The sequence below is a fragment of the Lampetra planeri genome, chromosome 28 (genome assembly GCF_965212315.1).
Source record: "Lampetra planeri chromosome 28, kcLamPlan1.2.h2, whole genome shotgun sequence".
In the NCBI taxonomy this organism is placed as follows: domain Eukaryota; kingdom Metazoa; phylum Chordata; class Hyperoartia; order Petromyzontiformes; family Petromyzontidae; genus Lampetra; species Lampetra planeri.
The window spans coordinates 10419412-10446420 of NC_136134.1; the positions used below are offsets into that span (position 1 = coordinate 10419412).

Sequence of the window (27009 nt, forward strand, 5' to 3'; positions counted from 1 at the left end):
TATTCAAGCCGATGCGACGCCGCCAATAAAATCGTAAAGACTCCATCGCCGCCGATTTCAAATTACCTGTCCCGACATATGAAGCGCTCCGATTGGTCGAGCCGTGGGTGTGTCCCAATTGCCCAACGGCCAATGGAAGGGGAGTCGAGGTCGGCGTGGTCACGTGGGTGCGCTTGGGGGTTAGCGGAGGTCACCGTCCGCACACATGGGTCACCATGCGGTATTGGGCCTACTCGTCCCACGCTACCTGCCGTTCGACCGTGGTGTATCGATATGTATCTTGCTGGAGATGGCAGAAGCATTTAAGAGGCGTATACCCCATCTTCTTGGTCCTTTCGGTAAAGTCACGTAGAAGGGAAATAAAATAATACAAATAAAACATAATAAAATAATTCTCACGTTTCGGCCACAACGCAAGCAGCCGTCCTCACCTGAGGACGGCTGCTTACGTGACTTTACCGAAAGGACCAAGAAGATGAATCCCTGCAGTCACGAAAGCTTTAAATCGAAATTTAGGCGTATATCCGTTTGCTTCAACTGCTGCGCCGGACAAAATATAATAGGCGACGTTTCGGGCAATTCCCCTTCTTTACAGCACATGGAGCGGCCAGAAATGGTGGGATGAATAGATGCACCACCTGTGCTCCCCTGTGCCACCTTGGCATGACGCACACACACCCACAAACAGGTTCACACCCACTCTCTACATAAAAGTCTTTATTCTCACCGCCGTTAAATGCACAGCAGCAGGAGTCAAAATATTATTAATTAATCCGAACGGGGTTTAAGCCGAGCAGGATGCGCCGTAGACGAATCTCATTTCGAGCGACCGATCAACACCGCGCGGCATGCGTCGGCGACGACAATCGAGACTCCCGGCTTCAGCGGACACTTCCGACGCGGCCGATGATTTAGCGTCGCGCAATCGTCACTCGCATCCTTCTCCACTGGCACATCCAAGCCGAGCCTGACGCCAAGCCCTCGCTGTATACGGGTGGTTGTCCACTGGCTATTTGCCGAGCAGAGCCAGAATGAAAACCGTAATACGCCGACCTCACAAGACGACTGAAGCTGGCTCAGGGGGCCAAGCAGGGCCAGGGGCGGCGGGCATAATAATGCGTTTGTGCGTGCGGTGTCAGTACGCCGTGAAAGACGTGTCGTCGCCGCATCATCTACACGTGTCTCGACTCATTCGTTATGGGCACGTCGGCGGCACGGCACGGCTCGGCTCCTGCAGTTGAAAATAAAAACCTAGCGCCTTCTGAGCCGCGCCAGACTTGTTTGGTACAGCCACGGCACGGCTCAGTTGTGCAGTGGAAAAAAGAGTAAGCAACCGCACTCCGCCCCCCCTTAACCTCCGACCTCTAAACCTTGGCAGGCTTGCCCTTCTTGTTACGGAATTGTTTGGGAGAAGGGAACTTGCCGGGCCCAGGGCTGGCCCCGGCTTTTCTGGTCGGCGTTGCCGACTTCTTCCCACCAAATTTACCTCCGGCCTTAACGCCGCTGGGCTTGCCGGTCGCCTTCCCTGTGACCCTGAACGCAGCCTTACCTACCTGAGGAATCCTGGTGGCACTGCCTGCAACCTTTAACGTGGTTTTCCCCACGGCCTTCCCCTTATTATTAGCATTGCCGATGTGTCCTGCAAGCTTGCTGGCGGGCGGCCGTTGAGCGGACTGTCCTTTCGGCTGCCCTCCCTGCTGCCTCGCAGTTTGCCCTTTGTGCCCCCGTCCCGGTCCAGACTGCTGCTGCTGTTTCGGTGGTTGTTTTGGGCCGGGTCGGTTGTCCGTCCCGCCGTTGAGACGTCTTCTCTTGTTCATGTGATTTGTCTTTGCCGAGTGGATCCCATTTTTGGCGGCGGCAGCGGCCGTGGCAGCGGCCTTCTTTGATGCCCCGGCAGGGTCGGGCCCCGAGCCAACCTCGTCGTCGTCGTCCTGCTCGTCCATGAAGAGCTCCACATCACGGGCATCTGAAATGATAGTGGAACGTCGGTCCAACGTTGATCCAACAGTGCGAAACACACGCCAACATTGGCTGTAGCTGGCGTTTACCACGCGCGTGTGCGCAGCGTTATCATCGCGTGCCGGTTGTGACGGTGAACGTCAGTGCGCGTGTGGTGGGCGGGTTTTTTTTTATATATATGGCAGTCGTGTCAACGTCGCGGCCACCCCTCCGTGTAGTGCCCATGAGGGGGGGGGGCCCACCTGTGGCGGATTTGGGAATGTCGTTGGAGAGTTTCTTGAACTTAGACACGAAGAAGCCGTCCATGTTGTGCGTGTGTGGGTAGAAGCGCCGCGTCAGCTTCAGCGACGGGTGGAAGCGGCGCTCCTTGAAGCTGCGTGCACGCGGAGACGAACACAGTGATGAGTCACGCGCACACACGCGCACACGCGCACGCGCGCACGCGCGCACACACGTACACAAGCGCACACACGTACAGTGATGAGTCACGCGCACACACGCAGACACGTACACACGCACACGCGCGCACAAGCGCACACACGCACACAAGCGCACACACGCACACACAGTGATGAGTCATGCACACAGTGATGAGTCACACACACACACACGCACACAAGCGCACACACGTACACAAGCGCACACACGTACACAAGAGCACACACGCGCACAGTGATGAGGCACGCGCACACACGCACACAAGCGCACACACGCACACAAGCGCACACGCGTACACAGCGATGAGTCACACGCACGCGCACACACGCACACAAGCGCACACAGTGATGAGTCACGCGCACACACGCACACATGCGCACACACACGCACACGCGCACACACATGTACAAGCTACGCATTGAGACACGCGTGACGAAACGCATAAGCGGACACGAAACGAATCACGCATAAGCGGACACGTGATCAAACAGCCGGGGGGCTCGGGGCCCCCCACTACGTACCGCGTGAATCCCTCCTTGCCAAAGTCGAGGCCCGTGGGCACGAGCTTCACGTTGCGCTTGCGCAGCGCGTAGTCCACCACCCACTCGTTCTCCTCCACCTGCTCGGCCCACCACAGACAAAGATCCCCCATATGGCCTTTAATAGACTGTTGAGGCAAGTGCTGTTCGCGAGCACCTATGCAGACCGGAACGGCGCAGGAGGCGGTGGGCGGCCAGCGCCACGCCCAGCCGCCTTTGTCTCCCCGGTGGTGATGTTTACTTAGGCACCGCACCAGGTACTCATTTGAAACGGAGTCGACGTCGGGGAGGCCTAGGGCCAGTTCAGATCATTATTACCGGTGTTGGACATAAGTGGGAATCGAACTCGGGTTGCCGGGTTCATAGCACAGCACGTTAACCACGACACTACCACTCGCCCCACTGCACACACAAGTCCATCAGAGTGAGGCAACGGTGCGGCATGCCCGGCATGCCCTGCGTGCGTGGCGCTGCTGCGTGTGGTGCGAGCGTTGTGCCTCACCGTGACGGAGCAGGTGCAGTAGACTAGGAACCCCCCCGTGGTGGATGCTGCGTCCAGGCAGTCGATGGCCGTGAGCAGCAGCTGCTTCTGCAGGTGAGCGCAGCGCAGGATGTCCTTCTCATCCTGCGCGACCGGCACGTGGGGAGACACGGGGGGGGGGGGGGGGGGGAGACACGCGGAGAGACACGGACAGAGATGCGGGGAGACACGCAGGGAAGACCGTTGGACACGGCACACAATGGGGTGGGCGGCCAGCACCTATGCCCACATGCACCCAAAAAACGTAAAAAGACAGACGTGCATGCTCGCACACACGCGCTCGCACACACGCGCTCGCACACACGCGCTCGCACACACGCGCTCGCACACACGCGCTCGCACACACGCGCTCGCACACACGCGCTCACACCTTGCTGGTCTTGACGGATGGGTCCTTGGAGATGATGCCAGTGCCGCTGCAGGGAGCATCGAGCAGCACGCGGTCAAACCCGGTCATCACCTGCACCGCGGGGGACGGAGAGCGCAGGGTCAGGACGCGGTTGGGGTGAGGGAAGGGTTGTGTGTGAAGGGCGGGTAGGATTGAGGTCGGGTTATGGTAGGGCATGCCTTGGAGTAAAGTTGGGGTACGGCATGAGGATAGGTTTGGAGTTGGGCTGGGTTATCGGTGGAATTAGGGTAGGGTTAGGTTCGGGCAGAGTATGGGTTGGGGTTAAGCTGGGTTAGAGTCGGGTTAGCCAAAGAGTAGGGTAGGGTTATGGTATGGTTAGGGTAGGGTTTGGGCTGGAGAACAGTTAAGAGTATGACTTGAGGTTAGGGTTGGGGGTTATGGCATTGTTTGGGGTGTAGAGCTGGGTACAAATAAAGTTGAGGTGAGGGGAGGGGGGCAGCTATGCCAACAGTGTCACGTGGCTGGCATGGAGGGGCACGCCCTGTAAATGTATCCCCCCTTCCCCCCCCCCCGACCCATCCCCTGCCGCACCCCCCCCCCCGCCCCTCCCCCTGCCGCCCCCCCCCCGCCCCCCCGAGGTCCCACCTTGGCGAGGGTCCGGCCGTCGTAGTTGCACACGATGGAGTTGGTGACGCCGAGGCGGTGCAGGTTCCCCACCACACTCTTGAGCCGCTCCGAGTTCACGTCGTTGGCCACGATCGCCCCCGTGTTCCTCATCAGCTGGGCTATGGGGGGTGGGGTGAACAGGGGTAGGAGTGCGACTTATTAGGCGAGAGTCGCAGTCAAAGTGGCTGGGCCCAGAGGCAGTTCGGATTCAAACGCGACGCTCTGAGACTGTACCGAGGGCATTCTAGCGCCATCTATTGGCTGCACGTGTCAGCTGACCCGACTGGACGCACGCACGCATGACGGTTCGTGAGTGCGTCGTTAATGCCCGCACAGTGAACGCGCGGTCCTCTTGGCGAGCCCCTGGTGACCAGCCCCGGTGACGTGCGGTCAGAACCCCCCCCCCCTTGGCCAGGGCTCGTGGTTTTATTGAACAAACAGGAATTGACCATATTCTCAGGTTTTTTCGGTAAAGTCACGTAGGTAAAACATTAAAAGTAATGAAAGTAAAATAAAAGGAATTGACCACCGGAGCGCCCCGGTCAGCGCGACCTGGGCAGCACGACCTCGCCATAACCCTGACGGACGCACCTACTCTTCCTCCCCCACACCCCCCCACCTCCCCACCCCCCACCCTCCCCCACTCTCCCTACCCGCGTACGAGGTCTTCCCGCCGGGCGCGGCGCACATGTCCAGCAGCTTCTCGTTCTCCTGCGGCGCGAGTGCCATGACGGGCAGCAGGCTGGAGGCGCCCTGCAGCATGTAGTGCCCGGCGAGGTACTCCGGGGTGGCGCCTGCACGCCCGCAAATCAAACACAAAGGTGACCCCGATAACCTCGGCAGGCCGTCGGGGCAAGTGCCGCAAGTGAGCGGCTACGCGGGCCGGCACGGCGCTTCACGGGGGGGGGGGGGGCGGGGTGGGGGGGGTGGCCAGCAACACGCCGGGCCACCTTTGTCTCCCCAGTGGCGATATTTACACGTCGCAACCAGGTAAGTCATTCGAGGACGAGTTGACCTAGGGGAGGCCTAGGACCGGTAAAGATATTCGTCACTGGTGTTGTTGGCCATGAGCGGGAATCAAATTTGAGTAGCTGCGTTCGTAGCGCAGCGTGCTACCCGCTGCACCACTGTTTTGCCGATCAAAACGCACGCACGTCCACAAGCGTGCACATGAACACACGTACACACGCGCACACGAGGACCGGGCACTTGCACCGGGCGTGATGGTAGTGGCTATGCGACGCCTGTGATCCTGCGCTTCGGCGGCAAAGGTTGGTGGATTGCACGGACTTCTGTGAAAACGAACTTCCCCCCCAAGCCTGCTGGACCGTACGGTGCAGTAGCCGGCAATCGGAAGGACAGCAAGTGGGTTCGTGACTGTGTATCGAATCGATTACGACAAATTTCCGGTCGGAACAAAGTCGCTCTGTATTTTCACTCGAGCCGCGTGCAACTTCCCCCCCCCCACCCCCACCGTGGCCAACGGACACACGCGGGCAACGACGCGCGGGCAACGGCGCGCAGCCATGTTGCACGCACGGTGTCCTCCCCCCCCACCCCCCCTCAGGTTGAACTCGGGGCTGCGAGAGCCACGAGGCGATGCTCACCGACGGGCACCGACGAGTCGAAGATGACGAGGCCGACCTTTGACCACTTTCCCAGGGGGTCGAGGTTCACGCCCCGGTTAATGAGAGCCTGGGGGGAGGAGAGAGGGGGAGGGGGGGGGCGAGTGAGCGACACTGAAAATGGTGCGACGCAGGTGAACACGAGGCCAAGCATTGCGCCGCGCGGGAGTGTGCCACGTCGCACGCGCGTTGTGTTCCACGGGAACGCGATGCGGCTCACGCACGTACGCTCACGCACACCGCGCGTGTGTCCTTGCGTGTCTCCTTGCGTGTCCGTACCTGAGCCAACTCTCTGCGCCGCGTCTTCAGCGTGTTTGTTCGGATCGTCACGGGCCGGTGCACCTCGTTCGCCTCCAGGAACTCGATGAGCTGAGGGCGACGACAAAAAAAGTCGTGACGAGATGAGCGGCGCAAACACGTCTCGCGTCCACCTCGTAAGGGATTATCATTTGATAATCATTTCATGTGCTGAATTCAAATATGACAATCAAAACAACCGATTGGCTACTGTTCCCAAGATATACGTTTTTACATTTTACGTCTATGTATATTGTGTAGATAGTAGAGTTTTACTCATAAATTGTAAGGCTCGGTCTTTTCGTGTGTTTATGGTTGCTTTACATGATAACATGTCACCTGTCCTGTTCCTGTAACACTTTAAACATCAGCAAAAGGGTTATATAAATAAAATGTATTATGAAACAAAAGGCAAAAAACTATTATGTCTATATAAGTACGTAGTTTAGTCCCTATTCAGTGTCTACTCGGGGATTCTTGGCTTGTCTCTTGTATTCATTAAATGGAGCATCTCGTGTCACTGTCCAGCAATAGTCTGCAGGCATTGATGGGCTCCATTTGCCCCGACGGCGTTTCTCCATTGTTGCAATGTCCTGGTGAAATCGCTCGCCATGCTCACCGTGGCCAACGGAATCACGTGGGCAATTCACCTTGTTATGAGGTGTGGTTCAGAGGAGGAGGATGATGGGAGAAAATCTGGGTGATGTGACCTTGATGGTTCAGGACCGGAAGTTTAATCCTCTTCCTCGTCTGACTCAAGTGATAATGATTCTGGTGCATCAGGAACGGGAGTCTTTCTCAGTGGGGTACTGGGCGTATAGCTAATGGGATGTTTGGATAATGCAGTCCACTTTTTTTTCTTTGACACACCTTTCCCAACTGGAGGCGCCATGCAAAAGTAACAATTGCTGATATGATCTGTTGGCTCTCTCCAAATCATTGGCACTGCAAAAGGCATAGATTTAATTTTCCTGTTCAACCACTGGCGAAGATGTTTTTTGCACAAGTGTTGCAGCATGTGTGTGGGGCCCACATCTTGTCCTGATCTCCAATTTTGTGGCCAAAATAAAGGTGATAGGCTTCCTTAACCATTGTGGTCATACTGCGCTTTTGTGATACAAAAGTTACTTCACCACAAACACAGCAGAAGTTATCTGCTTTGTTCACACAAGTACGAGGCATCTCTGCTCACGTTGGCTAAGCCGAAGGGAATGGAGTTTCACAGCGACATCTATGTGTACGGTGCGATCCCCCCCAACACAGCGCTCGATCACCACAGACAGCCACAACCACCACCCGACATCGCACAAGTAGATCCCAAACATGACGTCAACGTCACACAACAACGTCGCACACCTCTGAGAGGGGGAAGAGTCCGCTGAGGAGGCTCATGAGGAAGTCGTTGTAGCTGTAGTACATGGCGAGGTCACGCTTCAGGAGCTCCAGGTACTCCTCCCGGGTCCTGCCACGAACACGCGTCACAAAGACAAAGATCACCCATGTAGCCTTTAAACAGACTTAAGGGGCAAGTGCTGTTGGCGAGCACCTTTCTCCCCCAGTGCCGATGTAATGTACACACCACGGCAGGTACTCGCTTAAGGTCGAGTCAACCTAAGGGAGGAGGCTCAAGACCGGTTCAGATATTTGCCGTCACCGTTATTTGGTCGAGAGCGGGGATCGGAACTCGGGTTGCCGCGTTTGTGTCGCAGTGCACCGCGAACCGCCGCGCCACCGCTCCCTACAATGAGCCCGCACCCCCGATTTGCACGGTAGGCTACATGCGGTACCAAAGAAGTTCAACACGTATACATACACACGTACACAAGCATACACACACGTACACACGCGTAACGCACGCGCTTGCACGAGCAGCGTCGCCCCAAACACGCCGTCGCGGCTCACCTGCCCGGCTCGCGCCGGTTCGTGAAGTCTCCCAGCACCGCCAGGTTGTCCTGCATCCGCTGGTGGATGACCTGCAGGTCGGGCGGCTGAACGGGTGCGGCGCCAGCGTCAAGGAGAGAACCGCAAAAGTCCCACCGCCGCGCCCACGACGACGGTGGTGCACGTGTGATAACAGCCCTCGAGTCTATCCACTACTGGGTGAAGGCCTACCCCCGCCCTCTAGTCGGTCCACTACTGGGTGAAGACCTACTCCAGCCCTCTAGTAGGTCCACTACTGTGGGTGGGTGAAGGGATGCGGTGGCCCAGCACCGGTTCGTTCGGACGTCTACTCGTCCACCGATGGTAGCCATGGACAGAAACTGTGTGTTAGCTCGGTCGTGTGGGGCACGGCACCCCGATGCGTTTTCACGTTGCGTACAATCGCCCCTCGTGGTGGCTGGGAAAAATAAATGTCAGATGGTGGGAGAATGAAATCCGATCGACGCAGCTCTGAGCCTGGACTTCAAAAGGGGCACGTAGCCGACAGCACGAATGTCTGGGGGGGAAGCGCTTTCGAGCGAGTGGCGGGTGCGTGTGCGTAAAGGATATCTTCCTTCTCGATCTCCTGTCCGCTGGGCAGCACAAAGCGCTCGCTCTCCACGATGTTGGTCTGCATGTCGTCCTCATCCTCCTGCAGGAGCTTCCTGCACGCGGCACGGACCACGAGCATCGTCCCCACATTGAACACTGATCATGGGAATGGCTGCGATGTTTACCCACCAAACTGACGGGCAGATGAAAAACATCGCTTTTTACCTTGTAAGGAAACTCCCCCCCCCTCCACCCCCCCCACCCCGGGCTTGGGCCCCCAGGTACAGCTTTAGCCCCTTTCCCACCCCTTCCCCCGCACTTCTGATTAGCACGGTTGGCTACGTACGGTGCGAAAGAAGTTCCACATACATAAATACATACACACACCCCGCCACCACCTCCTCTCGTCAGCCCTGCCCAACTGCCCAGCCCCCCCCCCCACCCACGTCTCGCCCTGGCCACCCCCCGTGCCGCCACCTATCTCCCTCCATCAGCCCGGTGACGTCACAAGATGGGCAGACTCACTTGGCCTTCTCCATTCGACTTCTCTGCTTCTTCGCAGCCTTCTCGATTGGCAGGAGCTGAGGACACAGGGAGAGAGGTCATGACCCCAGCGAAAACAGAACCACCGCTCCAGAGTTCTAAATGTGACCGCACACTCACCCACATCCGACCTCTAACCCCATCACTCAACCACACCCGACCTCTAACACGATCACTCACCTGACCTCTAACCCATCACACTCACCTGACCTCTAGCCCCATCACTCACCCACACCCGACCTCTAACTCCATCACTCACCCACACCCGACCTCTAACCCCATCACTCACCCACACACAACCTCTAACTCCATCACACTCACCCGACCTCTAACCCCATCACACTCACCTGACCTCTAACCCCATCACTCATCCAAACCTGACCCCTAACCCCCATCTCACTCACCCACACCCAACCTATAACCCCCATCACACTCCCCCACATGCGACCTCTAACCCCCATCACACTCCCCCACATGCGACCTCTAACCCCCATCACACTCCCCCACATGCGACCTCTAACCCTATCACACACTCACACCCGGCCTCTAATCGCAACTATACTCACCCACCAAACTACACTTATCCGTCTAACCACACTACGACCCTTGGACCAAGAGATGTGCAGATACAAACCTCATCATCACCATCCTCGTCACCTTCCCCCTCATCGTCTTCATCATCATCGTCGTCATCATCGGAGCCATCAAAATCAGCGCACAGCCCCTCGCCCCCATTCTCCAGGTCGGACTACGGAGACATTTTAAGAGGCACGCGGCAAATTAACAAACAAAAATAGAAGAAAAACCATGCACACACATGGATTCTCAAGCGCTTTCCATTATTTAAAAAATTAACCCGTAAAAACAAAGTTTTTCACTATAAATCCTTTATATGCGTGGCATCGGTTTTATTTTATTATTCATTTCTGTTTTTCTCGAGTAAGAGTTTCATTTTTATCACATTGGTATTTTAAATTAAATATAAGGAAAGTCGTATATAAGGATTATAAGGTTTTCAGTTTTTGTATGATTGTTTATATTGTACATTTTTGTTGTTTTCTTGAATAATTTTCTGTGTTTAGGAAAAATATATGATTGTGTTAGTGAAATTTTTTTTTTCCTAAAAAGTGTAAAATTTTGGAAACATGTTTTCACGAAAATACATTGTCACGCACAACGAGTCTGTGTGCAAAATGTCAGCTCGATTGGATCACGGGAAGTGGGTTAAAAAACGACCGAAAGATTTTCACGGTCGTAAGCGCGCAAGCAAGCAAGCAAGTGAACTTAATATAAAGGATTTAAAACGAGCAATGGGCCTGCTTCATAGCACATGACGGATGGACCTACAGAGCTAACGCATAACCACTCTAAACTTTGCATTGAATATTAACAGCCGTCACAAACAGGACGTGTGATGCACAGGTGCAGCAGTGGCAGCAGCGCAAGCGGAACGGTTGCCCCGCTTTACCCACGCCAGCCCAGGCTGTTCGCGCAGCTCCCACCCACCTCCTCGTCATCATCGTCGTCATCATCATCATCGTCGTCATCGAGCCGCTTGCGCTTGGCGGGCGTGAGCCACGCGGCGTTCTCGTCGCTGTATACCTTGGTCCTCTTCACCTCCAGGATGGCGTCTGTGGGGGTGGGGGGGGGGCGGGGGGTAGCGGCGCTGAAGAACGTGCGACACTCGTGCATTGTGCCGTGTCGCTCACCGTCTCACCGAGTCACTCACCACCACCACCCCGTTGTGTCTTCTCACGGAGTCACTCACCACCACCACCTCGCCGTGTAGCCCACCTTCTCACCGAGTCACTCACCACCACCTCGTCGTGTCGCCCACCTTCTTACTCTGTCACCCACAACCTCATCGTATCATCCGTAACCTCACCACGTCACCCTTGACTTCATCACACTGCCCGCCACTCGGCCTGCGACCTCATTGCCCGCCACTCTGACTGGGACCTCATAGGTTTATCATCCACCACCCCATCGTGCAACTCGCCACCTCTTCTCATCTCACCCCCCCCCCACCCTCCCACCAATCACAACCTCATTACCCTCATCATCGTGCGATCACACCCAGGCACCCGCGCCACCTTCACCGCAGTGCGTACCGTCTGCCGAGTCGGCCCCCGACAACTCCTCGTCGGAGCCAGCCGCGCCATCGCCCGTGGAGTCGTCGTCCTCGTCATCTTGGGTCACTGGTGGAGAGAGGAAGAGAGAGGGAGAGAGAAGGGAGAGAGAAGGGAGGAGAGAGGAGAAGAGAAAGGAGAGGAGAGAGAGCCGGGCTCCATTAACTGGGGCCGAGTCATTCCCAACAACGTGAGTGCGGTCAGGCGCGTTGGATCATGGTTACGAGCGTTATCGCCCCCTCGCCATGACAAGATTACTCAGGGAGCGGACCTTTTTCATAGCAAATGAGCATGGGTGCAGAAGCCACCGCCGGGGGGGGGGGGGGGGATTTCTCCAGGTCCAAGAAAATCGTGGCGGTGAGATCCGGGGTGGCGATCCGGGGCCCGTGGGGTCACACTCACCTCCAACACTCAGCAGCTGCTTCTTGGGTTTGGAAAATCCAGATTTGTTTTCAACCTTCTGGACCTCCTTGGCAAAACGCTTTGCAGCTCTAAACAAAAGAATCAGACAAAAGATCCGCCCGTATAGCATTAACAGACTGTAGGACCAAATGCTGTTGATGAACACCTATGAAGGTCGTCACGGTACACAGGAGGGTGGGTGGTCAGAACCACACTCAGAGGTACACAAACACGCACACACACGTACACGCAGACACGTTTAAACCGGACTCATAATTGAGTTTTGGGTCAGACCGCCGCGTGATAAAAATGCCAATGTGTGTCGTACAACCTCTTCCACCTGACAGGGCCAATTAAAAATAAAGTCCAGTGCATGTGGCATGTCGATGTGCTGTGAGAGCAATCGCCAGACGTTAACACTGAAAGACGATTGGATGTGTGGCTATCGCCGGACCCGTGAGATGGCAACGAAATGGGGAGGGAGGACTTCATCAAGCAGCAGACAGAACTTTTCCAAGGGCGACTGCGTGATGTGCGTGCCTCACCTCTTCCGCCCGTGACTTGAGAGCTTCACCTCCACACCTGCAAGCAGAGGACAGCGTTACCCACAATCCACCAGTTTCTCACGCCGCCGAGTTACCATCCTGTGCGATCGCTCTCTGGCTTCCCGATTTTCGCTTCCACTCCAATTCAGCGCCACTCAATTTTGAGTTTAATTTGATGGAATGGAGATCACATTATTATTATTTGTGCGCTTAATATAACGTGCGCCTCAACGAGTGTAGTTCGTTGTGTGCGACATCAGTGGCAAAGCTCTTGATACGCGGTGGTTTGGCTGCTGCAGCTCTTTACTATTAAAATTTCCCTCCCTTTATTGCTGCTAATCCTATTTCCCTCCCTTTATCACTGCTAATCCTACATAATATACTAGCACGATATGACTTTGAGACCCCCCACCACCTACACATTCCACAAGTAGTGACTAATCCCATATCTGCATTTGTCATCAATATGCTAAATTCCTCTGTTGATATGTAAACTTCTTTGTCAAGACTCTCTCCTCCGACCCAGCTTAAAAATACGCTGCCAAGCTTAGCAGTGTTCATTAGGACGCTGTCTTTCCGACAGCCCTGTTCTTCGCCTGAGGACGGCTGCTTGCGTTGCGGCCGAACCATCGTGAGGATTATCTTATTATGTTTTATTTTTATTATTTCCCTTCTACGTGACTTTACCGAAAGAACCAAGAATATGGAAAAGCTCTGTTTTGGCAGTGGAAAAAAACCTGTCGCCTCCTGAGCTGCTGCATCAGACTGACTTGGGACGGCCCCAACACGGTTCGGTTATAAAGAGGTATCAATGCTTACCCTAATGAGGTATTCATATGGCGGCCTCAACATCAGTGGCACGGCTCTATCGTCCAGAAATTGTAACAGACTTTGTCTGTGGTGGATTAAATTGGGCCCCTTAAAAAACACAGCGGAAACCCCCTCAACCATCCTGCCTTCCGAAGGTGGGAAACCCTCTGCAAGCCACACCCATCGTGACGCGGCTGATAACGCTATCAGGTGACCAAAAGCGCTGCCCGGCACCTCCCGTCCAGCGGCACGTGTGCAGAGGTTAATTTTTTGGCCCAAATATATTTTTTTGTATTAGTCGAGTAATCGAAGTGATCGTAATAGAAAAATTGTAAATCCCAGCCCAACACATTTTATATGCACAATGCTACAATTTGAACCAAGCCTCGCCAGACCACGGGAACGGGGGTGGGGGGACGGAGTCGAGCGGTCGCCCATGGGAGTCGGGAGATAATGGAACACCTAAATATGGGGGGGGGGGGGGGGGTCACGCAGACTCGGGATCGATGGGTTCCCACGGGACGTGGCCACGCGGGGTCACTTGTTACAGCAAAGACGAGTCACACAGCGCGACGAGACACTGGGAAACGTGGCACACGTGGGCCCGAGACTAGGGCCCACCGTGGCCACGCGGAGCCAGAGTGGCCCTCTCGGCTCCCCTCGTCCGCTACAAATGAGGCCGCCTCATCCGTCCCGTACGAGAGCCGTCCCAGCGAGGTTGGGGCCTAAGGCCACCAACCTCGCCTGCGTCCACCCCGCGACGTTTCTCACCCGGGTCCTTGCGCAGGGCCCAAGCCACCTCGGTCTCCGCTCCGCGCTGCTTCTTGCTCTTTCTCCCGGGGCCCTTGAGGACCCTCTTGCTGGGGTCGAGACGTCTGCCCATGGCTCCTTAGATGTTGGTCGGACAGGGGGTGTTGGGTGGGGGGTAGTGGGGGGCAGCAGCAGCAGCGGCAGCCACGGGGCAGCAGGAGCGAGGAGCAGCAGCAGGAGGAGGAGGAGGGGGGACACGTGGAACCACAATTCCTTGCGCGTCTCCCGCTTCCGGATGCTGCGTGCGATGCATTAATGAAGCCCCCCCCCCAGCGTATTAACACACACGTGGATATTTATGTGAAGAAGAACAAATATATACGAGAAGGCGACGTTTCGGGGAATGGCCCGTTTTCGTGACACGTAAATGAGACGTGGCCGTTCCATTATTTTAGTTTGTGTTGGTTTCCTACAAATGTCGTGCCACGCTTGTGCCTGCACACCAGGGACAACGCACCATCACCACCACCGCCGCATTAATCTGCATAATAAAGGCGTTTGGGTCGATTAAAGTGATTTGGATTCTGACGCCTTCTCAGCATAATACAAATGTACTTTTTAAAATGTTAAAATACTCCGTACAAAACAAAAGTTCTCGCTTGTAGCGGCTTCCAGTGGCTGGCGTGGGGCCAATTTTCAGCATTTGCATGCAAATACATGGGGCTTGAAGCTTTCGTGACTGGAAGGATTCATACTCTAAGGTTGTTTCGGTAAAGTAACGTAGGTAAAAAATAAATAATATAAATAAAAAATAAAAATAATAGAAGAAATAATAGAAATAAAAGAAGAAATCACATTTTTCTATTATGTTTATTATTTATTTCACATTTTTTACCTACGTGACTTTACCGAAAAAAACCTAAGAGTAGCAATACATGGATGCACCCTCCTCAACATCGTTGCCAAGGCCGAGAGCTTTGTCGTATCGATCGCGACTAATTGCTGATGATTATGTAAATGTTGGGGGGTGGGGGGGGGATGTGGGAGGTTCATGAGACCGGAAGAAATGAAGGTTCGAGACCGCCTCCTCCCCCATGTGCCTCTTCCACGACCCCGAGAGGGAGGAAACCGCAGTCGAGGTGGTCCTCTCGGCTCGAATCATCTCCGCGGCGTCTCTCCAACGAGCGGCAGGTTTCTCTCTGACAAATACAAAACCAGAGCGAGCGAGAGAGAGACACACAGAGACGGAGAAGAGAGAACGTCGGTACAAGTCCACGTGGTTCGTGCCGTGCCATGGCGTTGTACGTGGAGGCGATGTCCGTGTTGGAGCGAGCCGAGAGGAAGGAGGGCTCCCTCAAGAGCCTCGTCTACCGGAGCAGCTTCAAGGTAGATCGAGTGGGGGGCCCTACCACGACCCCCCCTACTCTCACCTGAACGCCTATCACCTTGATAGGGGGTTCAACTTGGGTCACCGGCTCGGGACGAACCCCCTAAACAACCCCCCCCCCCCTCCTCCACGTGGATCTCTGTGCGAGTCGTTAGAGAGGCCCAAATACGAAAACTAAAATAAAACTACAGGGTGCTTAAAAAATGGTAACACTTATATGGGACTAGAGTTTAAATGGGAAAAAAATAAAGGGATAATACACCCTTACGTGATAACGAATGTAATGTAAAAAAAACACAATTATTTTTATTATTTTATTTCTATTATTCTTTCTATTCTTTTTATTATTATTTTACCTACGTGACTTTACCGAAAAAACCTAAGGGTATGAATCCTTGAAGTCACGAAAGCTTCAAATCTAGTCTCCACTTGTTCACCATCATTGTCCGGTGGCACATATCTCGTGGTATTGCTGCAAATTCTCGAAAGTGTTAACATTTTTTTTGAATCGCCCTGTGTTTTATTTCACCAGGTAAGGCCCACTGTGAGCTACACATGCTCGTTTTGTTCAGAAGCAACCTGGCTATCACAAATGATAGCTCAAGAAAACGGCGTATCATCATCAACATCATCAACACGTGGAAATGTATAGCAGACACATTACTCCAAACGCGTGGTGTTCATTCTAAATGCGGAGTGGAAAGAGAACCGGAGGACCCGGAGAAAAATCCACGCGACCACGTGGAAAGAGACACCGCAAACTCCATACTCTTTGGTTCTTTCGGTAAAGTCACGTAGGTATAAAATAAATAACGACGATTCAGGCGCAACACAAGCGTCCGTCATCAGGTTGGAAAGCTGAAAGAACCAAAGAGTATGGATTCCTGCAGCCACGAAAGCTTCAAATCAAGATTGAACCGCAAACTCCGATTAAACAACAGGCGCCAGGGTCGGGGATCAAACCCATGTCCCTCCTGTACACCAGGCGAGGTCGTTAACATCTCCGAGCCACCGTGGCGCCCTTACAATAACCCAGTAAACATGCCAACGTTGGGACCTTTTGGGCAGGAAGGAAGGCCCCTGGTCGAGACTTAACCCACGGAGTGAGCGGCGGTGGTCGTGGAGAAACGAACAACTCCGCCGTCGACCGTGGAGACGGAGCGATGAGATCGGAGCGGGCTGGATCGTTGCAGAGATGGCGATTGGGCTGAGAGGAGAGGGGGCCTTCATCAGCAGTGCAGTGCGGGTGTTGTCTTTGTGGACTCCTTGTGCGATATCCCTGTAAGCACATGGCGGACGCAGTGTTAAGAGGACACAGTGGTATAGCTTATCATTCCTGGTTCATAACGAATACAAATGTATACGCAAAACACTCCCTTCAGTGAATTAACGCGCACATTTTTCTTCCAGACCAGTGTTAATCCAGCTGCATGAGTTTCACGCCAGAGTTATTTTGTATTACTGAGTCAGTTTAACACCTAGGCCTTCGCGACCAATACTCATATAAAACTTTTTTGGGTTAGATCGCGTTATTTATAAATGTGTCGTAACACTCCACCACCCGACACGGCCAATCAGTAAAAAAGTGTCACGTTGACAAAAGACAAATAGTTCACTACTTTAGCCCACCGGTGTGTTGAGTGAATCCACAACATTTATAAACAACGCGATCTAACCCAAAAACGTTTATTATGAGTATTACTGAGTGTGAAGATTTTCCACACCGTGCAAAATTCAGGTGGCCCAGTGGTAGAGCTATCGGATTACAAGGTGAATGTCAGGGGGGTGACTCAGCCCATCATCCCCTCCAGGCTCGATAAACAGTACCACTTTGTGGGGGAAATCAACAGTGGGTGTCCTGTGGATAAACTCTACCCCCCCCCCCCCACCATAGAAATGTGGAATGTCCACCACTGGCTCAGCTCTGTAAGCAGGAGAGGAGCACTAATGCCTCGATGACTTCACGTCGGCTTAACACTGACCGCGTGGTTTGCACCGTTAAGATGGGTCGTGCAGCAGTGGATAGAGCATGGCAGTGTTATTGGAACCGGCCGACAGAAGAACAACAGACGCAACACATTAGTCAACACACTGACTGGGGGCCTAAAGGGAAAAGCGTAAAATAGACGACGTTTTGGTCAATGGCCCTTCCTCATATCCCTATCGTCAACTTCTTAATACGGCTGACGTTGAGCAACAACTATCATTTCACTTTGAGGTGCTCGATGAGCCAGATGGTTGCGTCGGTAGTTGTGGAGTGTGATGCATCATCGCTGCTGTGATGATGCCTCCTCCTCTGTGTTTGTGAATGGGACCATTGAGTCGTTACACCTTCCGCTGGAGAGTTTTCGTAGTTCAATTTGTCCACATTGAGACCAGAGCGGTAGAGCGGTTAGGAGTTGGAGACAGCACCCAATGTCTTTTTTATATATATCCATGGTGGGGGGGGGAGGTGTTGATACGAATCAAATTATAAAAATGTTTCCTGATTATCAGTTTAATTTCATAACTCAGTGATGCATTCCTGGGCCTAATTCTCATTTCACTAGGATTACAGAAGTTCTCAAGGAATGCAAGGAGCAGAGCTTTCAAACCGACTTGAAATCTTTTATTCAAGAACCCTGCAAGGGGTACGGATGGATGGAGTAAGTTTTATTTAACTTCTCCGTTTATCCTTGCCGTCCCTTGACCTGACCCCCCCCCCCCCCGCCGCTCCCCTCCCCTACGACAGAACGTGAAGCAGCTGTACGCGCTGGTGTGCGGCGTGCTGCGCTACGAGCCGGTGCTGCACCAGCTGCTGGAGTCGAGCCGCCTGCTGCGCTCGGAGAAGCGGCTCGACAGGCAGCTCGCCAAGGTGGGCGCCAGTGCTCGGCAGGGGGGGGGGGCAGAGGGCCTCTCGTAGGACACGGGGGGGTGTGCCGTGTCTAAGAAGGGGTGGTGGCGGGCGGTGGTGGCTACGCACATGGCCTGTAATATAATCTAGCACTGTGAAGGCAGCGAGGGTTGGCGGATCGCGCAAATGTTGCAAAATTCCCTTCCCGTGAGCATCGAGGGGGTGCCCTTACCCTGGCTCGCCGGGAGAAGGCGGTACAGCAAAGTGCGGAATAATATCTGTCCCGTCTGTATTGGATGGCGTGTTACCCCCTCGCACGTGTGGGTTTACGCTGGGGTGTTCCGGTTTCCTCCACACATCCATAAACAACTCATCAGTTGGCTGAAACATCTTATATATATATAGCACTGCCACGCTTGGGCAGTTACTGCTATCGCCGGCTCGATGTCTGGTTGCGGCCTTCCTGCTTCTCTGTCGTTCTTCGGTGATTGTCAGAGATGCAATTTGCATCGACGACAACGACGCCAGTACGTATGAAACCATCGCATTAAACACTATTGAGAGCGTGACGAGCGCTAATCCTTATCGTCTCTCTTCCGGCCGTGGTGGGGCACAGTTGCTGGTGTTTGACCTGCTGCTGGGCCACGGGGTGAAGTGCGGCGGGCGGTGGAAGGTGATGATGAAGCGCCACGCGGCGGAGCTGGGCTCGGCGCTCGCCCGCATGAAGGTCCGTCACGGCGTGAGCACCAACCTGGACCTGCTCACCGCAGTGGGGGGGCGCGCCGCCACCAAAGGTCAGCCTGCTACTGCCCCCCCTACCCTCACTTCCTCCCATACCCTCCACCCCCGCCCGCCCACCTCCCCCCACCCTGATTCCCTTCTCCACAATGCGGTACTCACATTTATTGACCCCAGACAGTGGGATGATGGTGCGGAATCAACTTCCCCCTCAACCAGGCTTTGAACTCTCAGCCTTTCGAACGATTGCGAGTCTCTCGCTTCTACCACCGGGCCAGCGAGATCGCAATTTAGATAATGCCGACTCGGTGCTGGTGGACCTACGCGGTGGTGGATGGGGATCTCTGTCTTTGCTCTCGTTCAGAGATTCTGCTGCCGCGGTACGCGAGGGTGAACACGCTCAAGACGACGGTGGACGACGCGGTCGACTACTTCAAGAGGCAGGGCTTCACCTTCATCGGCGCGGCAGACTGGTGAGGCCGCGATGCGCACGGCCCAACGACGGTGGCCGGCTCTCTATCGGAATCGCTCCTGGGTTGGCCCCTTTCCCCCCCCACCTTCCCCCCCCACCTTCCCCCCCCACCGTCCCCCCCCCCCCCCCGACTACCTTCCCATAATCGCATCGATTCTGTTAAAATAATTTGTCCCAGCTCTGGTCAATTACTCTCTGCCGCGCAGTGCACAGGCCCTTGATGACCTCAAGGGCAAGAGGTTTGCGCGAGACATCGACGTCCCGGAGGTCCTCGTCTTTCCTCCAAAAACGGACCTCCACGACGACCAGCTCTACAAACTCGGCAACATCATCCTGCAGGACAAGGTGTGCGCTCGCCGAGCCGTGCATCACACACACGTGTGTGCGTCGTGTGTGCGTCGTGTGTGTGTGTTCGATGCGTGACTGAGTCTCAGTTCCTCGTGGCACAGGCTGGGTGGCCGTTCAGCTCTGGCTCGAACTCTTAACTCGAAATGTAACCTTGGAGCCGCAGTACCGATCGACTGATAGCTTTCGAGAAAGTCTGGCTGTAAGATGAGACTTGTCGTAACTTGATTACATGACGGAGACAATTAAAGCGTTGAAAAGTTGAGAGAGAATCTGGTGGTGGTCGGGCCCACTCGCTCGTCCGTGGATTGTCTCAAAGTATAAGAACGTCAACCGATAGTTACAGAACGTAAATTAACGGCACAATTAATGTTAACAGCGAATGTAATGAACGTTAATACCGCGAGTACTCACATCGGCCGCGGACCGGATGAAGCGATGATGTCGTCCTTGCTCATGGCCCTCGACCCTCTGCCCCCCACCCATCTCCCCCCCCCCTCCACGCCGCAGGCGAGCTGCCTGCCGGCGTTCGTGCTGGCGCCTCCCCCAGGCTCCCAGGTGCTCGACTGCTGTGCCGCCCCCGGGAACAAGACCAGCCATCTTGCCGCCATCATGAAAAACAAGGGGTGGGTGCAGTCCGTCGCACTTCGTGGTTAACGCTCTCCAACCCGTGCGCGGGCCGAATAAATAAACGCACACCATGATAGCGTGTAGTTTTTGTTCCCTCTCAGAGGGGCGAGAAGATGAGGATTCGGAGGGACTTGCAACAGGCGGCAATAATTGCCCAAGCTTTGTGGTCTTATATTGGGACCTTTGACCAACTCCATGAATGAGTGAAACTGGAGTGCCCGCCTTTTCTCTCTCCTCTCCCATCTCTCCCTTCGCCTGCCCCTCCACCTCCCTGCCGGCGTCGCTCGCCCCGATCGCCTGCCCGCCCACCTGCCCACCCGCCCACTGCAGGAAGATCCTGGCGGTGGATCTGTCGGCTGAGCGCGTCGCCACGATGAGCACGCAGCTCCTGCGCGCCGGCGTCTCGTGCCACCGGCTGCAGTGCGCCGACTTCCTCGCTCTCGATCCACACGACGCGAGCTACGCCAGGGTGCAGTACGTGCTGCTGGACCCCTCGTGCAGCGGATCCGGTGAGAGCCCCACCCAAAGACAAAGATAGATGGAATTAAACCCGGGACGACGGCTTCGTAGAGCAGTGCGCTAACCACTGCGTCACCGTTCCCCACACATGCACCCCCATCCGCTACGTCAACAGCAACCGCCGTGTTCACGGGGGCACTCGTGCGTTCGGTCACCGCAACGCGCTGCCGACTTTCCCCTGCCGCATTAAAAACTTCTCCTAAACGGTATCCACGCCACAGTCTGCGCGACCCACCACCCCCGCCCCCCCTCCCCGTCGTCCTTCCCCGGCTTGAAATCGTTGACCCCGGCGGACGAGGAATTATTCCATGGCCGGTTTGCGATCGCCCTCCGTCGCGCTTGCAAACTGCGGCCACCACTTTTGTTGAGCTGCCATTTGTGATAGCCAGGTAGCTTCTTAAATATAAGTTAATTCCTCGGTGGGCTTTACCTGGTAAGATAAAAAAATAGTTTATTTTTACGTGTATATTTTTAAGTGATTTGTTTACCTTTCCTATCCTTTGCACTGCTATCGTGTTTTGGTACTGTTTGTTGTTGTAACGTTCTTACCCGCCCCTACTGGACATCTATTAAAAAGAGCTTTGTAACTCGTCGGATTCCTCCTCCTGCAGTGTAACTAAATAACTGTGTGCAACCCACGGCTCTTGTTGCGCCAGGCATGGTGGGGCGGATGGGCGGAGCGGCGGACCGGGGCGGCGACGGCGGCGGCGGCGGCGTCAACGGCGCTGGTCAGACGGCCAGCTCGCAGGAGCGCCTGCGGGCTCTGAGCGCGTTCCAGGCCCGAGCCCTGCGCCACGCTCTCGGCTTCCCGGCCGCGCTGCGCGTCGTCTACTCCACGTGCTCCGTGCACCAACAGGAGAACGAGGACGTGGTGCGGCAGGCGCTCGCCGACTCCGCGGGGGCCTTCAGGCACGTGTCGCTGCACTGCGCGCACGCACACGTCTGTGTGGGTGGGGAGCGGCGGTGCAGCGGTTAGCGCGCCGCACTACGGACCTGGCGACCTGAGTCGGGTTCTTGCTCATGGCCACCAACACCAGTGACGATTATCCGAACCGGTGCTGAGCCTATCCTAGGTCGACTCAGCCTCAAATTAGTTATCCGGTGAGATGTGTAAACATCGCCACAAGGGAGACAAAGGCGGTCGGGCGTTTGTGCTGGCTATCCACCCACTCGTGTGCCGTGTTGGCTTCCACATGTGCTCGCTAACAGCACTTGCTCCAAAAGTGTGTGAAGGCTAAACGGGGGATCTTTTGTCTTTGTGATGGTACCACACCACGCGTGTGTGTCGACGCACAAAATACACGTGTCCAGCACACCACATCTTGTATACCTCCCAATATGGTTGCAGATACTACTAGTCATGTGATACATTCCGGTGTTGATAATTGCATTGAACCCGGAGGGATGGATGCGACGAGTCAACTCCTGGAGCAGGATTTGAACTTTCGCAGCTGCTAGCTCTACCGCCGAGCCACCTGGCCGGATTGCGGAGCGTGTGTGTGTGACGCTGTGGGTATCTGCGCGCGTGTGTGTCATGCTGCTGCGTGCAGGCTGGTGCACATCCTGCCTGAGTGGCGTCGCCGCGGTCTGCCCGTGTTCCCCGGGGCGGAGTGCTGCGTGCGAGCCGACCCGCACGAAGACCGCACACACGGCTTCTTCGTCGCTCTGTTCGAGAGAAACGTGGGGGGCGGTGGTGGCGGTGATCTCGTCAAACCTGGAGGGTGAGCTGCTCGGTCCCTTCACCGCGAGCCCCCTCGCTCTGGGCTCACGTCCGTTATTACCACTGGAGGCCACAAACGTACGCTTTCGCGGCCACGCCACGTAGCTCTCCGATGTGATTTCGGCGTTTGCGACGTCCGACGATCCGCTACGTGCGGTGGTCGCGTCGTCTTCAGCGGCTCAGTTGTTTGAACTTAGTCCATGTGGTTTTACTAACTCTGTCGTCTAATTCACTCGCAGTGGACGTCTAAGATCCCCGTGATGCCATTCGAACAGTCGGCCATTGTATGCCAACGACACGGTCCAAATTTGTTCCATTTTAAAAAATTACACTGAAAATTACTGAACTGGGATTACACATCACAGCATCGCCCCCGACTGTCAAACTACTGCGGATTGTGTCTGTTTAACAATAGCGTCTTTGTCAGGATAGCCTTGCGCGATAACAGTGATAGAGCACATACCGAATGTACATAATTATTGTGATTAATTACTCGTGCAAATTATCTGAAAATCTCGAAAACTGAAATATTTTTTATCTGAAACTCAACACGTGTCCTAATGTTCGTCTCTCCCCCAGGGGAGGCAACGGTGGTGGAGATGTTGATACGGCGGTCCCCTCTCTGGAGTTGCGTCGGGACCTCGGTTGTCCCGACGGGCAGAAGCAGGAGAAGGAGGAGGAGGCGAATGGAGGTGGAATGGAGAGCTCGGTGAAGAGCGGTGTGACAGAAGGTGGAAAGATGAAGAAGAAGAAAAGGAACCGGAACAAAAATAAACGGAAGGCGTGTGCGGACAGCACATGAGACGCGTGGGGGGAGTCGGTTGAACTGGAACGTGCCGCCCTGGCGTCCCAGCCCGGAGAGGACTCCTTCACTTCTAGTCCTTAAGAGCTCTCCGCTACTACAACACAGCCTCCCTCTCTGCCACAACACAGCCTCCCTCGCCGCCACACGGCCACAACACAGCCTCGTTCTACCAGGTCCCTCTGCAAGCTGTCGTGTGAGGTTCTGTCTCCAGTTGGTTGTGACGATTTAGTTTTTATGGTCCGTGTGGTTCGGTCCGTTCTGCTCAAAATAAAGGTTGGCGCCGCCGGTTGGAACTGCCCTGTGCGATGTCTATCTGCTACTCGGTTGATTGCTGGGCTCGTTGGCGCATATCCGGGACGTGGCGGCTATGACGTGGCCCATAGTCCAGTTCGTGGAGGTGAGGGTTGGTGGTTCACGTGAAAATCCCTGTAGACGTCGATGAGCCATACCCTGGCTCGCCAGGAGAAGGCAGTATGGCATATGCGGACTCCACCTGCTCCATCTGTGTGGGATCATGTGGCCCCCAATGTGGCCCCCTTGCATGAGTTTTCTCTGGGTGCTCCGCTTTCCTCTCGCATGTTAATCTTACTCATTAATTGCTCAATAAACACTCGCAAGATGGCGAAAGCGCCGCTGCAGCTGGCTGCTGACACCACTTGCTCCCACCGTCGGCAAAATATTTCACTCCTCCCTTCCTCACCTCTCCATTCGCCCTCCCCCGTTCTCCTCATCTTCAACTCTGTTCTTATTTATTTCGTTTCATTTTCTTTATTACCGTTTTAGCGGCGCCCGTGGTGGCAAAAACCACCGCCCACTCGCCACCCTACCCGTGCCCCCCGCACGCACTGAACGCGCTCCCCAGCGACGCAACAGCTGGCGAAAGCCGGCTGTATTCTCTCTTTTAGCAACAATTAATTTGCTTTAAGTTACTTAATGTGATGAGTTACTTTAACTGCGTGTGGTATTATCTTTGAATCTATGCATCTTTTGAGGAATACCAGTGAAGACCGCTTCATTTGCTTAATTCGGAGTTTCCAATTTTCTGGTTTGAAGAAAAGTATCCTCCCCATAGAGGTTAGCCAGTTTAACACTTAGGCTTTCGTGACCAATATCCATAATGCAGGTTTTTTTGGGTTATATTGCGTAATATATAAATGTGTCGTTAAACCCGCCACCACCCAACACAGCCAACTAGTAAGGGTTGTCACGTAAACAGAACATGCCAATTCGTCGCTAGCACAGCACTAACGCGTTGTGTGTTGGAGAGCCAAGCCACAACATTTACAATCTGAGTACCGTGACGTTTTGCCAGTAATTACAACCAGCTTCACCAGGCGACAGCCAGATTTGTGGAGAAGTCCACCTGTTTCGTTCCTTAAATAGAGGGGGAGATGTTATAACATCACTCGTGTGCTCTTCCGCGAAGTTGGGGCAGGGGGAGATTAATGAATGCATATAAATTACTATCGATATCCATTGCCATTTGGGTTATTTTTATGGTTAGCAACGTACATTATGCATGCGCATTATGCAAGCCCATTGTTTTTGTACTCCCTGTCGATTGTGTGTTCTAAAATAGCCGTAATCCCCATTGAAGTACGGTGACCTGTATAAGCATGCATTTAAACAACGTATTATTTGACGATTCGCTTCCAAGTAGCTATCCAAAAAGTTAAATTATTTTTATTAATTTCTATAGATTCTCTAATTAGTCTTGGCCAGTAGTAATTAGATTTGCACAGAACTTCACCATTATCAAAATAAATTGAGTGTCCTTGTTAGAACGCGTGTTTTGCCACTGCTTAAAGTTGTTTTTTGGAAGTAATATTTATTTGGTGTTCTTTTAGTCTCGTGCTGATTAATAGCCTTATAACATCTTACTATATAGAGAACCACAGAGCTCAGCCTGCTTTGGGCTAATGGTGTGTTGCTGCACTCATCCGACACACGATCAAGGCTGAGCAACGTGGCGTTTATCAGATTGACATTTCAACATGTGCAGTTCTGGATGCAGCCAGTGACGTTCGTAGACTTTTCTGACGTCCTTGGCAGCTGCCACCATTTGAATGGTAACCTTGCATGACTTTTAGCCGGCTCGTGGCCAAAATCGCCTCCAGGAAATAACTGCTACAGACGAGTTCCTTTGTGTCTAGGGGGGGAAGGGGTGGGACCTGAAAAACAAAGGTGTGGAGTCAACAGCAAGAGGTGGGGCCTCGTCAGGAAGGCACGGGGCCTAAAGAGGAAGGGTTGGGGCCGACAGAGGTTGAACTTCCCTGTTGATGTAAGGTCATAGAAGTGTAGTGCAATAGCGCCGGCTGGTGACCAGCAGCAGCAACTGCGGTGGACAAAGAGTGCACATGCCGGTGAGCATATACACACGGCTGTGTGTCGGCAGGGCGGAGGAACTGGGACAAGGGTCAAGGAGGGCCCCATCTGGAAGCCCCTGGAAGCTGCTCGTGGGTTCGAGAAGGGAGGTGTGGCCAGGGCGGAGCCAGGCCGCGCTGGTAGCATAAAAGGGGCCGGTTTAGGGATTGGATCGTCTCGTCGCCATCGTCGCTGTCACCTTCACTCGATATTGCGCTGCTAGATAGCCCGTTAGCTGTCTCGGTCAGAGCCGTCGATGTTAGACGGCTCGTGTTGTGTATCGGCTAGCGACTGCAGAGTGTGCAGGCGAGATCGTGGGTGTTCAATAAAGAAGGTGCCTCTACAACCCTCGTTTTCGACTCGCTGACACGACAGAAGCATAGTTCTCGTTAGTCAATCTTTAGATATCGCAACTCCTCCATCTGTTTTCGTCTCTCCCCTCGTCCTCAACAGGACTTTGTGTGGGTTTAGACTTTTGTCTGTTTTTGTGTGCCCTATATATTTAACCTTTCCCCCCACTTTCAACCAACTATCCGTTGTGAGTATTAAGCCGCCGGTTAAATCGTAATTCAAACTTGTCGCATCAATTTAATCGACTTAAAGCACGGCATAATAAGTTTAACGCTGAAATATCATCTTCACCAACCCATTGCTGGATGGATACATCCCACTCCACACTCTCTCCTACGTCTTCCATTCCACGTGATTTCATTTCACAATCGTATGAAAGTCCTCCTTTACCAGTGGCAAAATATAGTAATAGGGTTTTACCCTTTCAACTGGTACAAAAACTGACACCTTTATACAAGGAATCATGTTTGCAATAACCACAGTACAAGCAGTCAAAGTGCAAACAAAAAGAAACAACTCTGATAATGATAATCACTGTCCTTGAAGTTGATTGGTCCACACCCGAGACAGCTTTTCTTAGAGCCTAGTCTCCATTGGTGTTGGACTAGATGACGCCAAAAGGCGTACAACTCAAAAACAGCGCACTATCAGACTATTGAGAGCTCTGGGTAAGCATTTACACTATGAGACCTCCTTTACCAGTGGCAAAATATAGTAGGTTTCAACTGGGGCGGTGGGAAGGAGGGGGGCGGGGCGGTGGGAAGGAGGGGGGCGGGGCGA

The 27009-nt window shown here is 54.1% G+C and overlaps 2 protein-coding genes and 1 long non-coding RNA gene across 5 annotated transcripts; 1 reads left to right on the top strand and 2 right to left on the bottom strand.

The window, feature by feature from the left end:
- Window positions 1-700: 700 nt before the first annotated feature.
- On the bottom strand, window positions 701-16692 carry NOP2 (NOP2 nucleolar protein). Of its 3 annotated transcripts, none has more exons than XM_078607874.1 (21): window positions 16553-16692; window positions 15124-15264; window positions 14087-14203; window positions 12506-12542; window positions 11961-12049; window positions 11541-11627; window positions 10936-11060; window positions 10064-10177; window positions 9412-9467; window positions 8905-8999; window positions 8317-8410; window positions 7771-7876; window positions 6397-6486; window positions 6100-6187; window positions 5146-5286; window positions 4472-4611; window positions 3848-3937; window positions 3439-3561; window positions 2919-3016; window positions 2202-2332; window positions 701-1966 (listed from the first exon to the last, which is right to left on the bottom strand). In XM_078607874.1, the coding sequence occupies exons 3-21, from the start codon at window positions 14196-14198 to the stop codon at window positions 1365-1367; spliced, it is 2418 nt and encodes an 805-aa protein (XP_078464000.1). In that variant the 5' UTR covers window positions 14199-14203; window positions 15124-15264; window positions 16553-16692; the 3' UTR covers window positions 701-1364. The 3 variants fall into 3 exon arrangements, with proteins under 3 accessions (XP_078464000.1, XP_078464001.1, XP_078464002.1); XM_078607875.1 differs by having other exon boundaries at window positions 16510-16692; XM_078607876.1 differs by lacking the exons at window positions 15124-15264; window positions 16553-16692 and having other exon boundaries at window positions 14087-14826.
- On the top strand, window positions 15139-23807 carry NSUN5 (NOP2/Sun RNA methyltransferase 5). The gene is made up of 10 exons (XM_078607879.1): window positions 15139-15451; window positions 18184-18306; window positions 18902-19079; window positions 19388-19496; window positions 19702-19840; window positions 20351-20466; window positions 20801-20979; window positions 21646-21898; window positions 22540-22710; window positions 23289-23807. The coding sequence occupies exons 1-10, from the start codon at window positions 15359-15361 to the stop codon at window positions 23509-23511; spliced, it is 1584 nt and encodes a 527-aa protein (XP_078464005.1). The 5' UTR covers window positions 15139-15358; the 3' UTR covers window positions 23512-23807.
- Window positions 20204-26971, bottom strand: LOC144728435 (uncharacterized). The gene is made up of 3 exons (XR_013587517.1): window positions 22557-26971; window positions 21629-21931; window positions 20204-20440 (listed from the first exon to the last, which is right to left on the bottom strand). It is a non-coding gene; the product is annotated as an uncharacterized LOC144728435 (long non-coding RNA).
- Window positions 26972-27009: the final 38 nt, after the last annotated feature.

Coding starts and splice junctions, on each gene's coding strand:
- NOP2 (XM_078607874.1), bottom strand. CDS start 14,198: ATGGGCAGACGTCTCGACCCCAGCAAGAGGGTCCTCAAGGGCCCCGGG. Junction 9,000..9,411: donor AGTCGAATGGAGAAGGCCAA/GTGAGTCTGCCC, acceptor TGCCGCGTGCAG/GAAGCTCCTGCAGGAGGATG. Junction 7,877..8,316: donor AACCGGCGCGAGCCGGGCAG/GTGAGCCGCGAC, acceptor TGTTCGTGGCAG/GACCCGGGAGGAGTACCTGG.
- NSUN5 (XM_078607879.1), top strand. CDS start 15,359: ATGGCGTTGTACGTGGAGGCGATGTCCGTGTTGGAGCGAGCCGAGAGG. Junction 19,080..19,387: donor GGGGCGCGCCGCCACCAAAG/GTCAGCCTGCTA, acceptor GCTCTCGTTCAG/AGATTCTGCTGCCGCGGTAC. Junction 22,711..23,288: donor GATCTCGTCAAACCTGGAGG/GTGAGCTGCTCG, acceptor TCTCTCCCCCAG/GGGAGGCAACGGTGGTGGAG.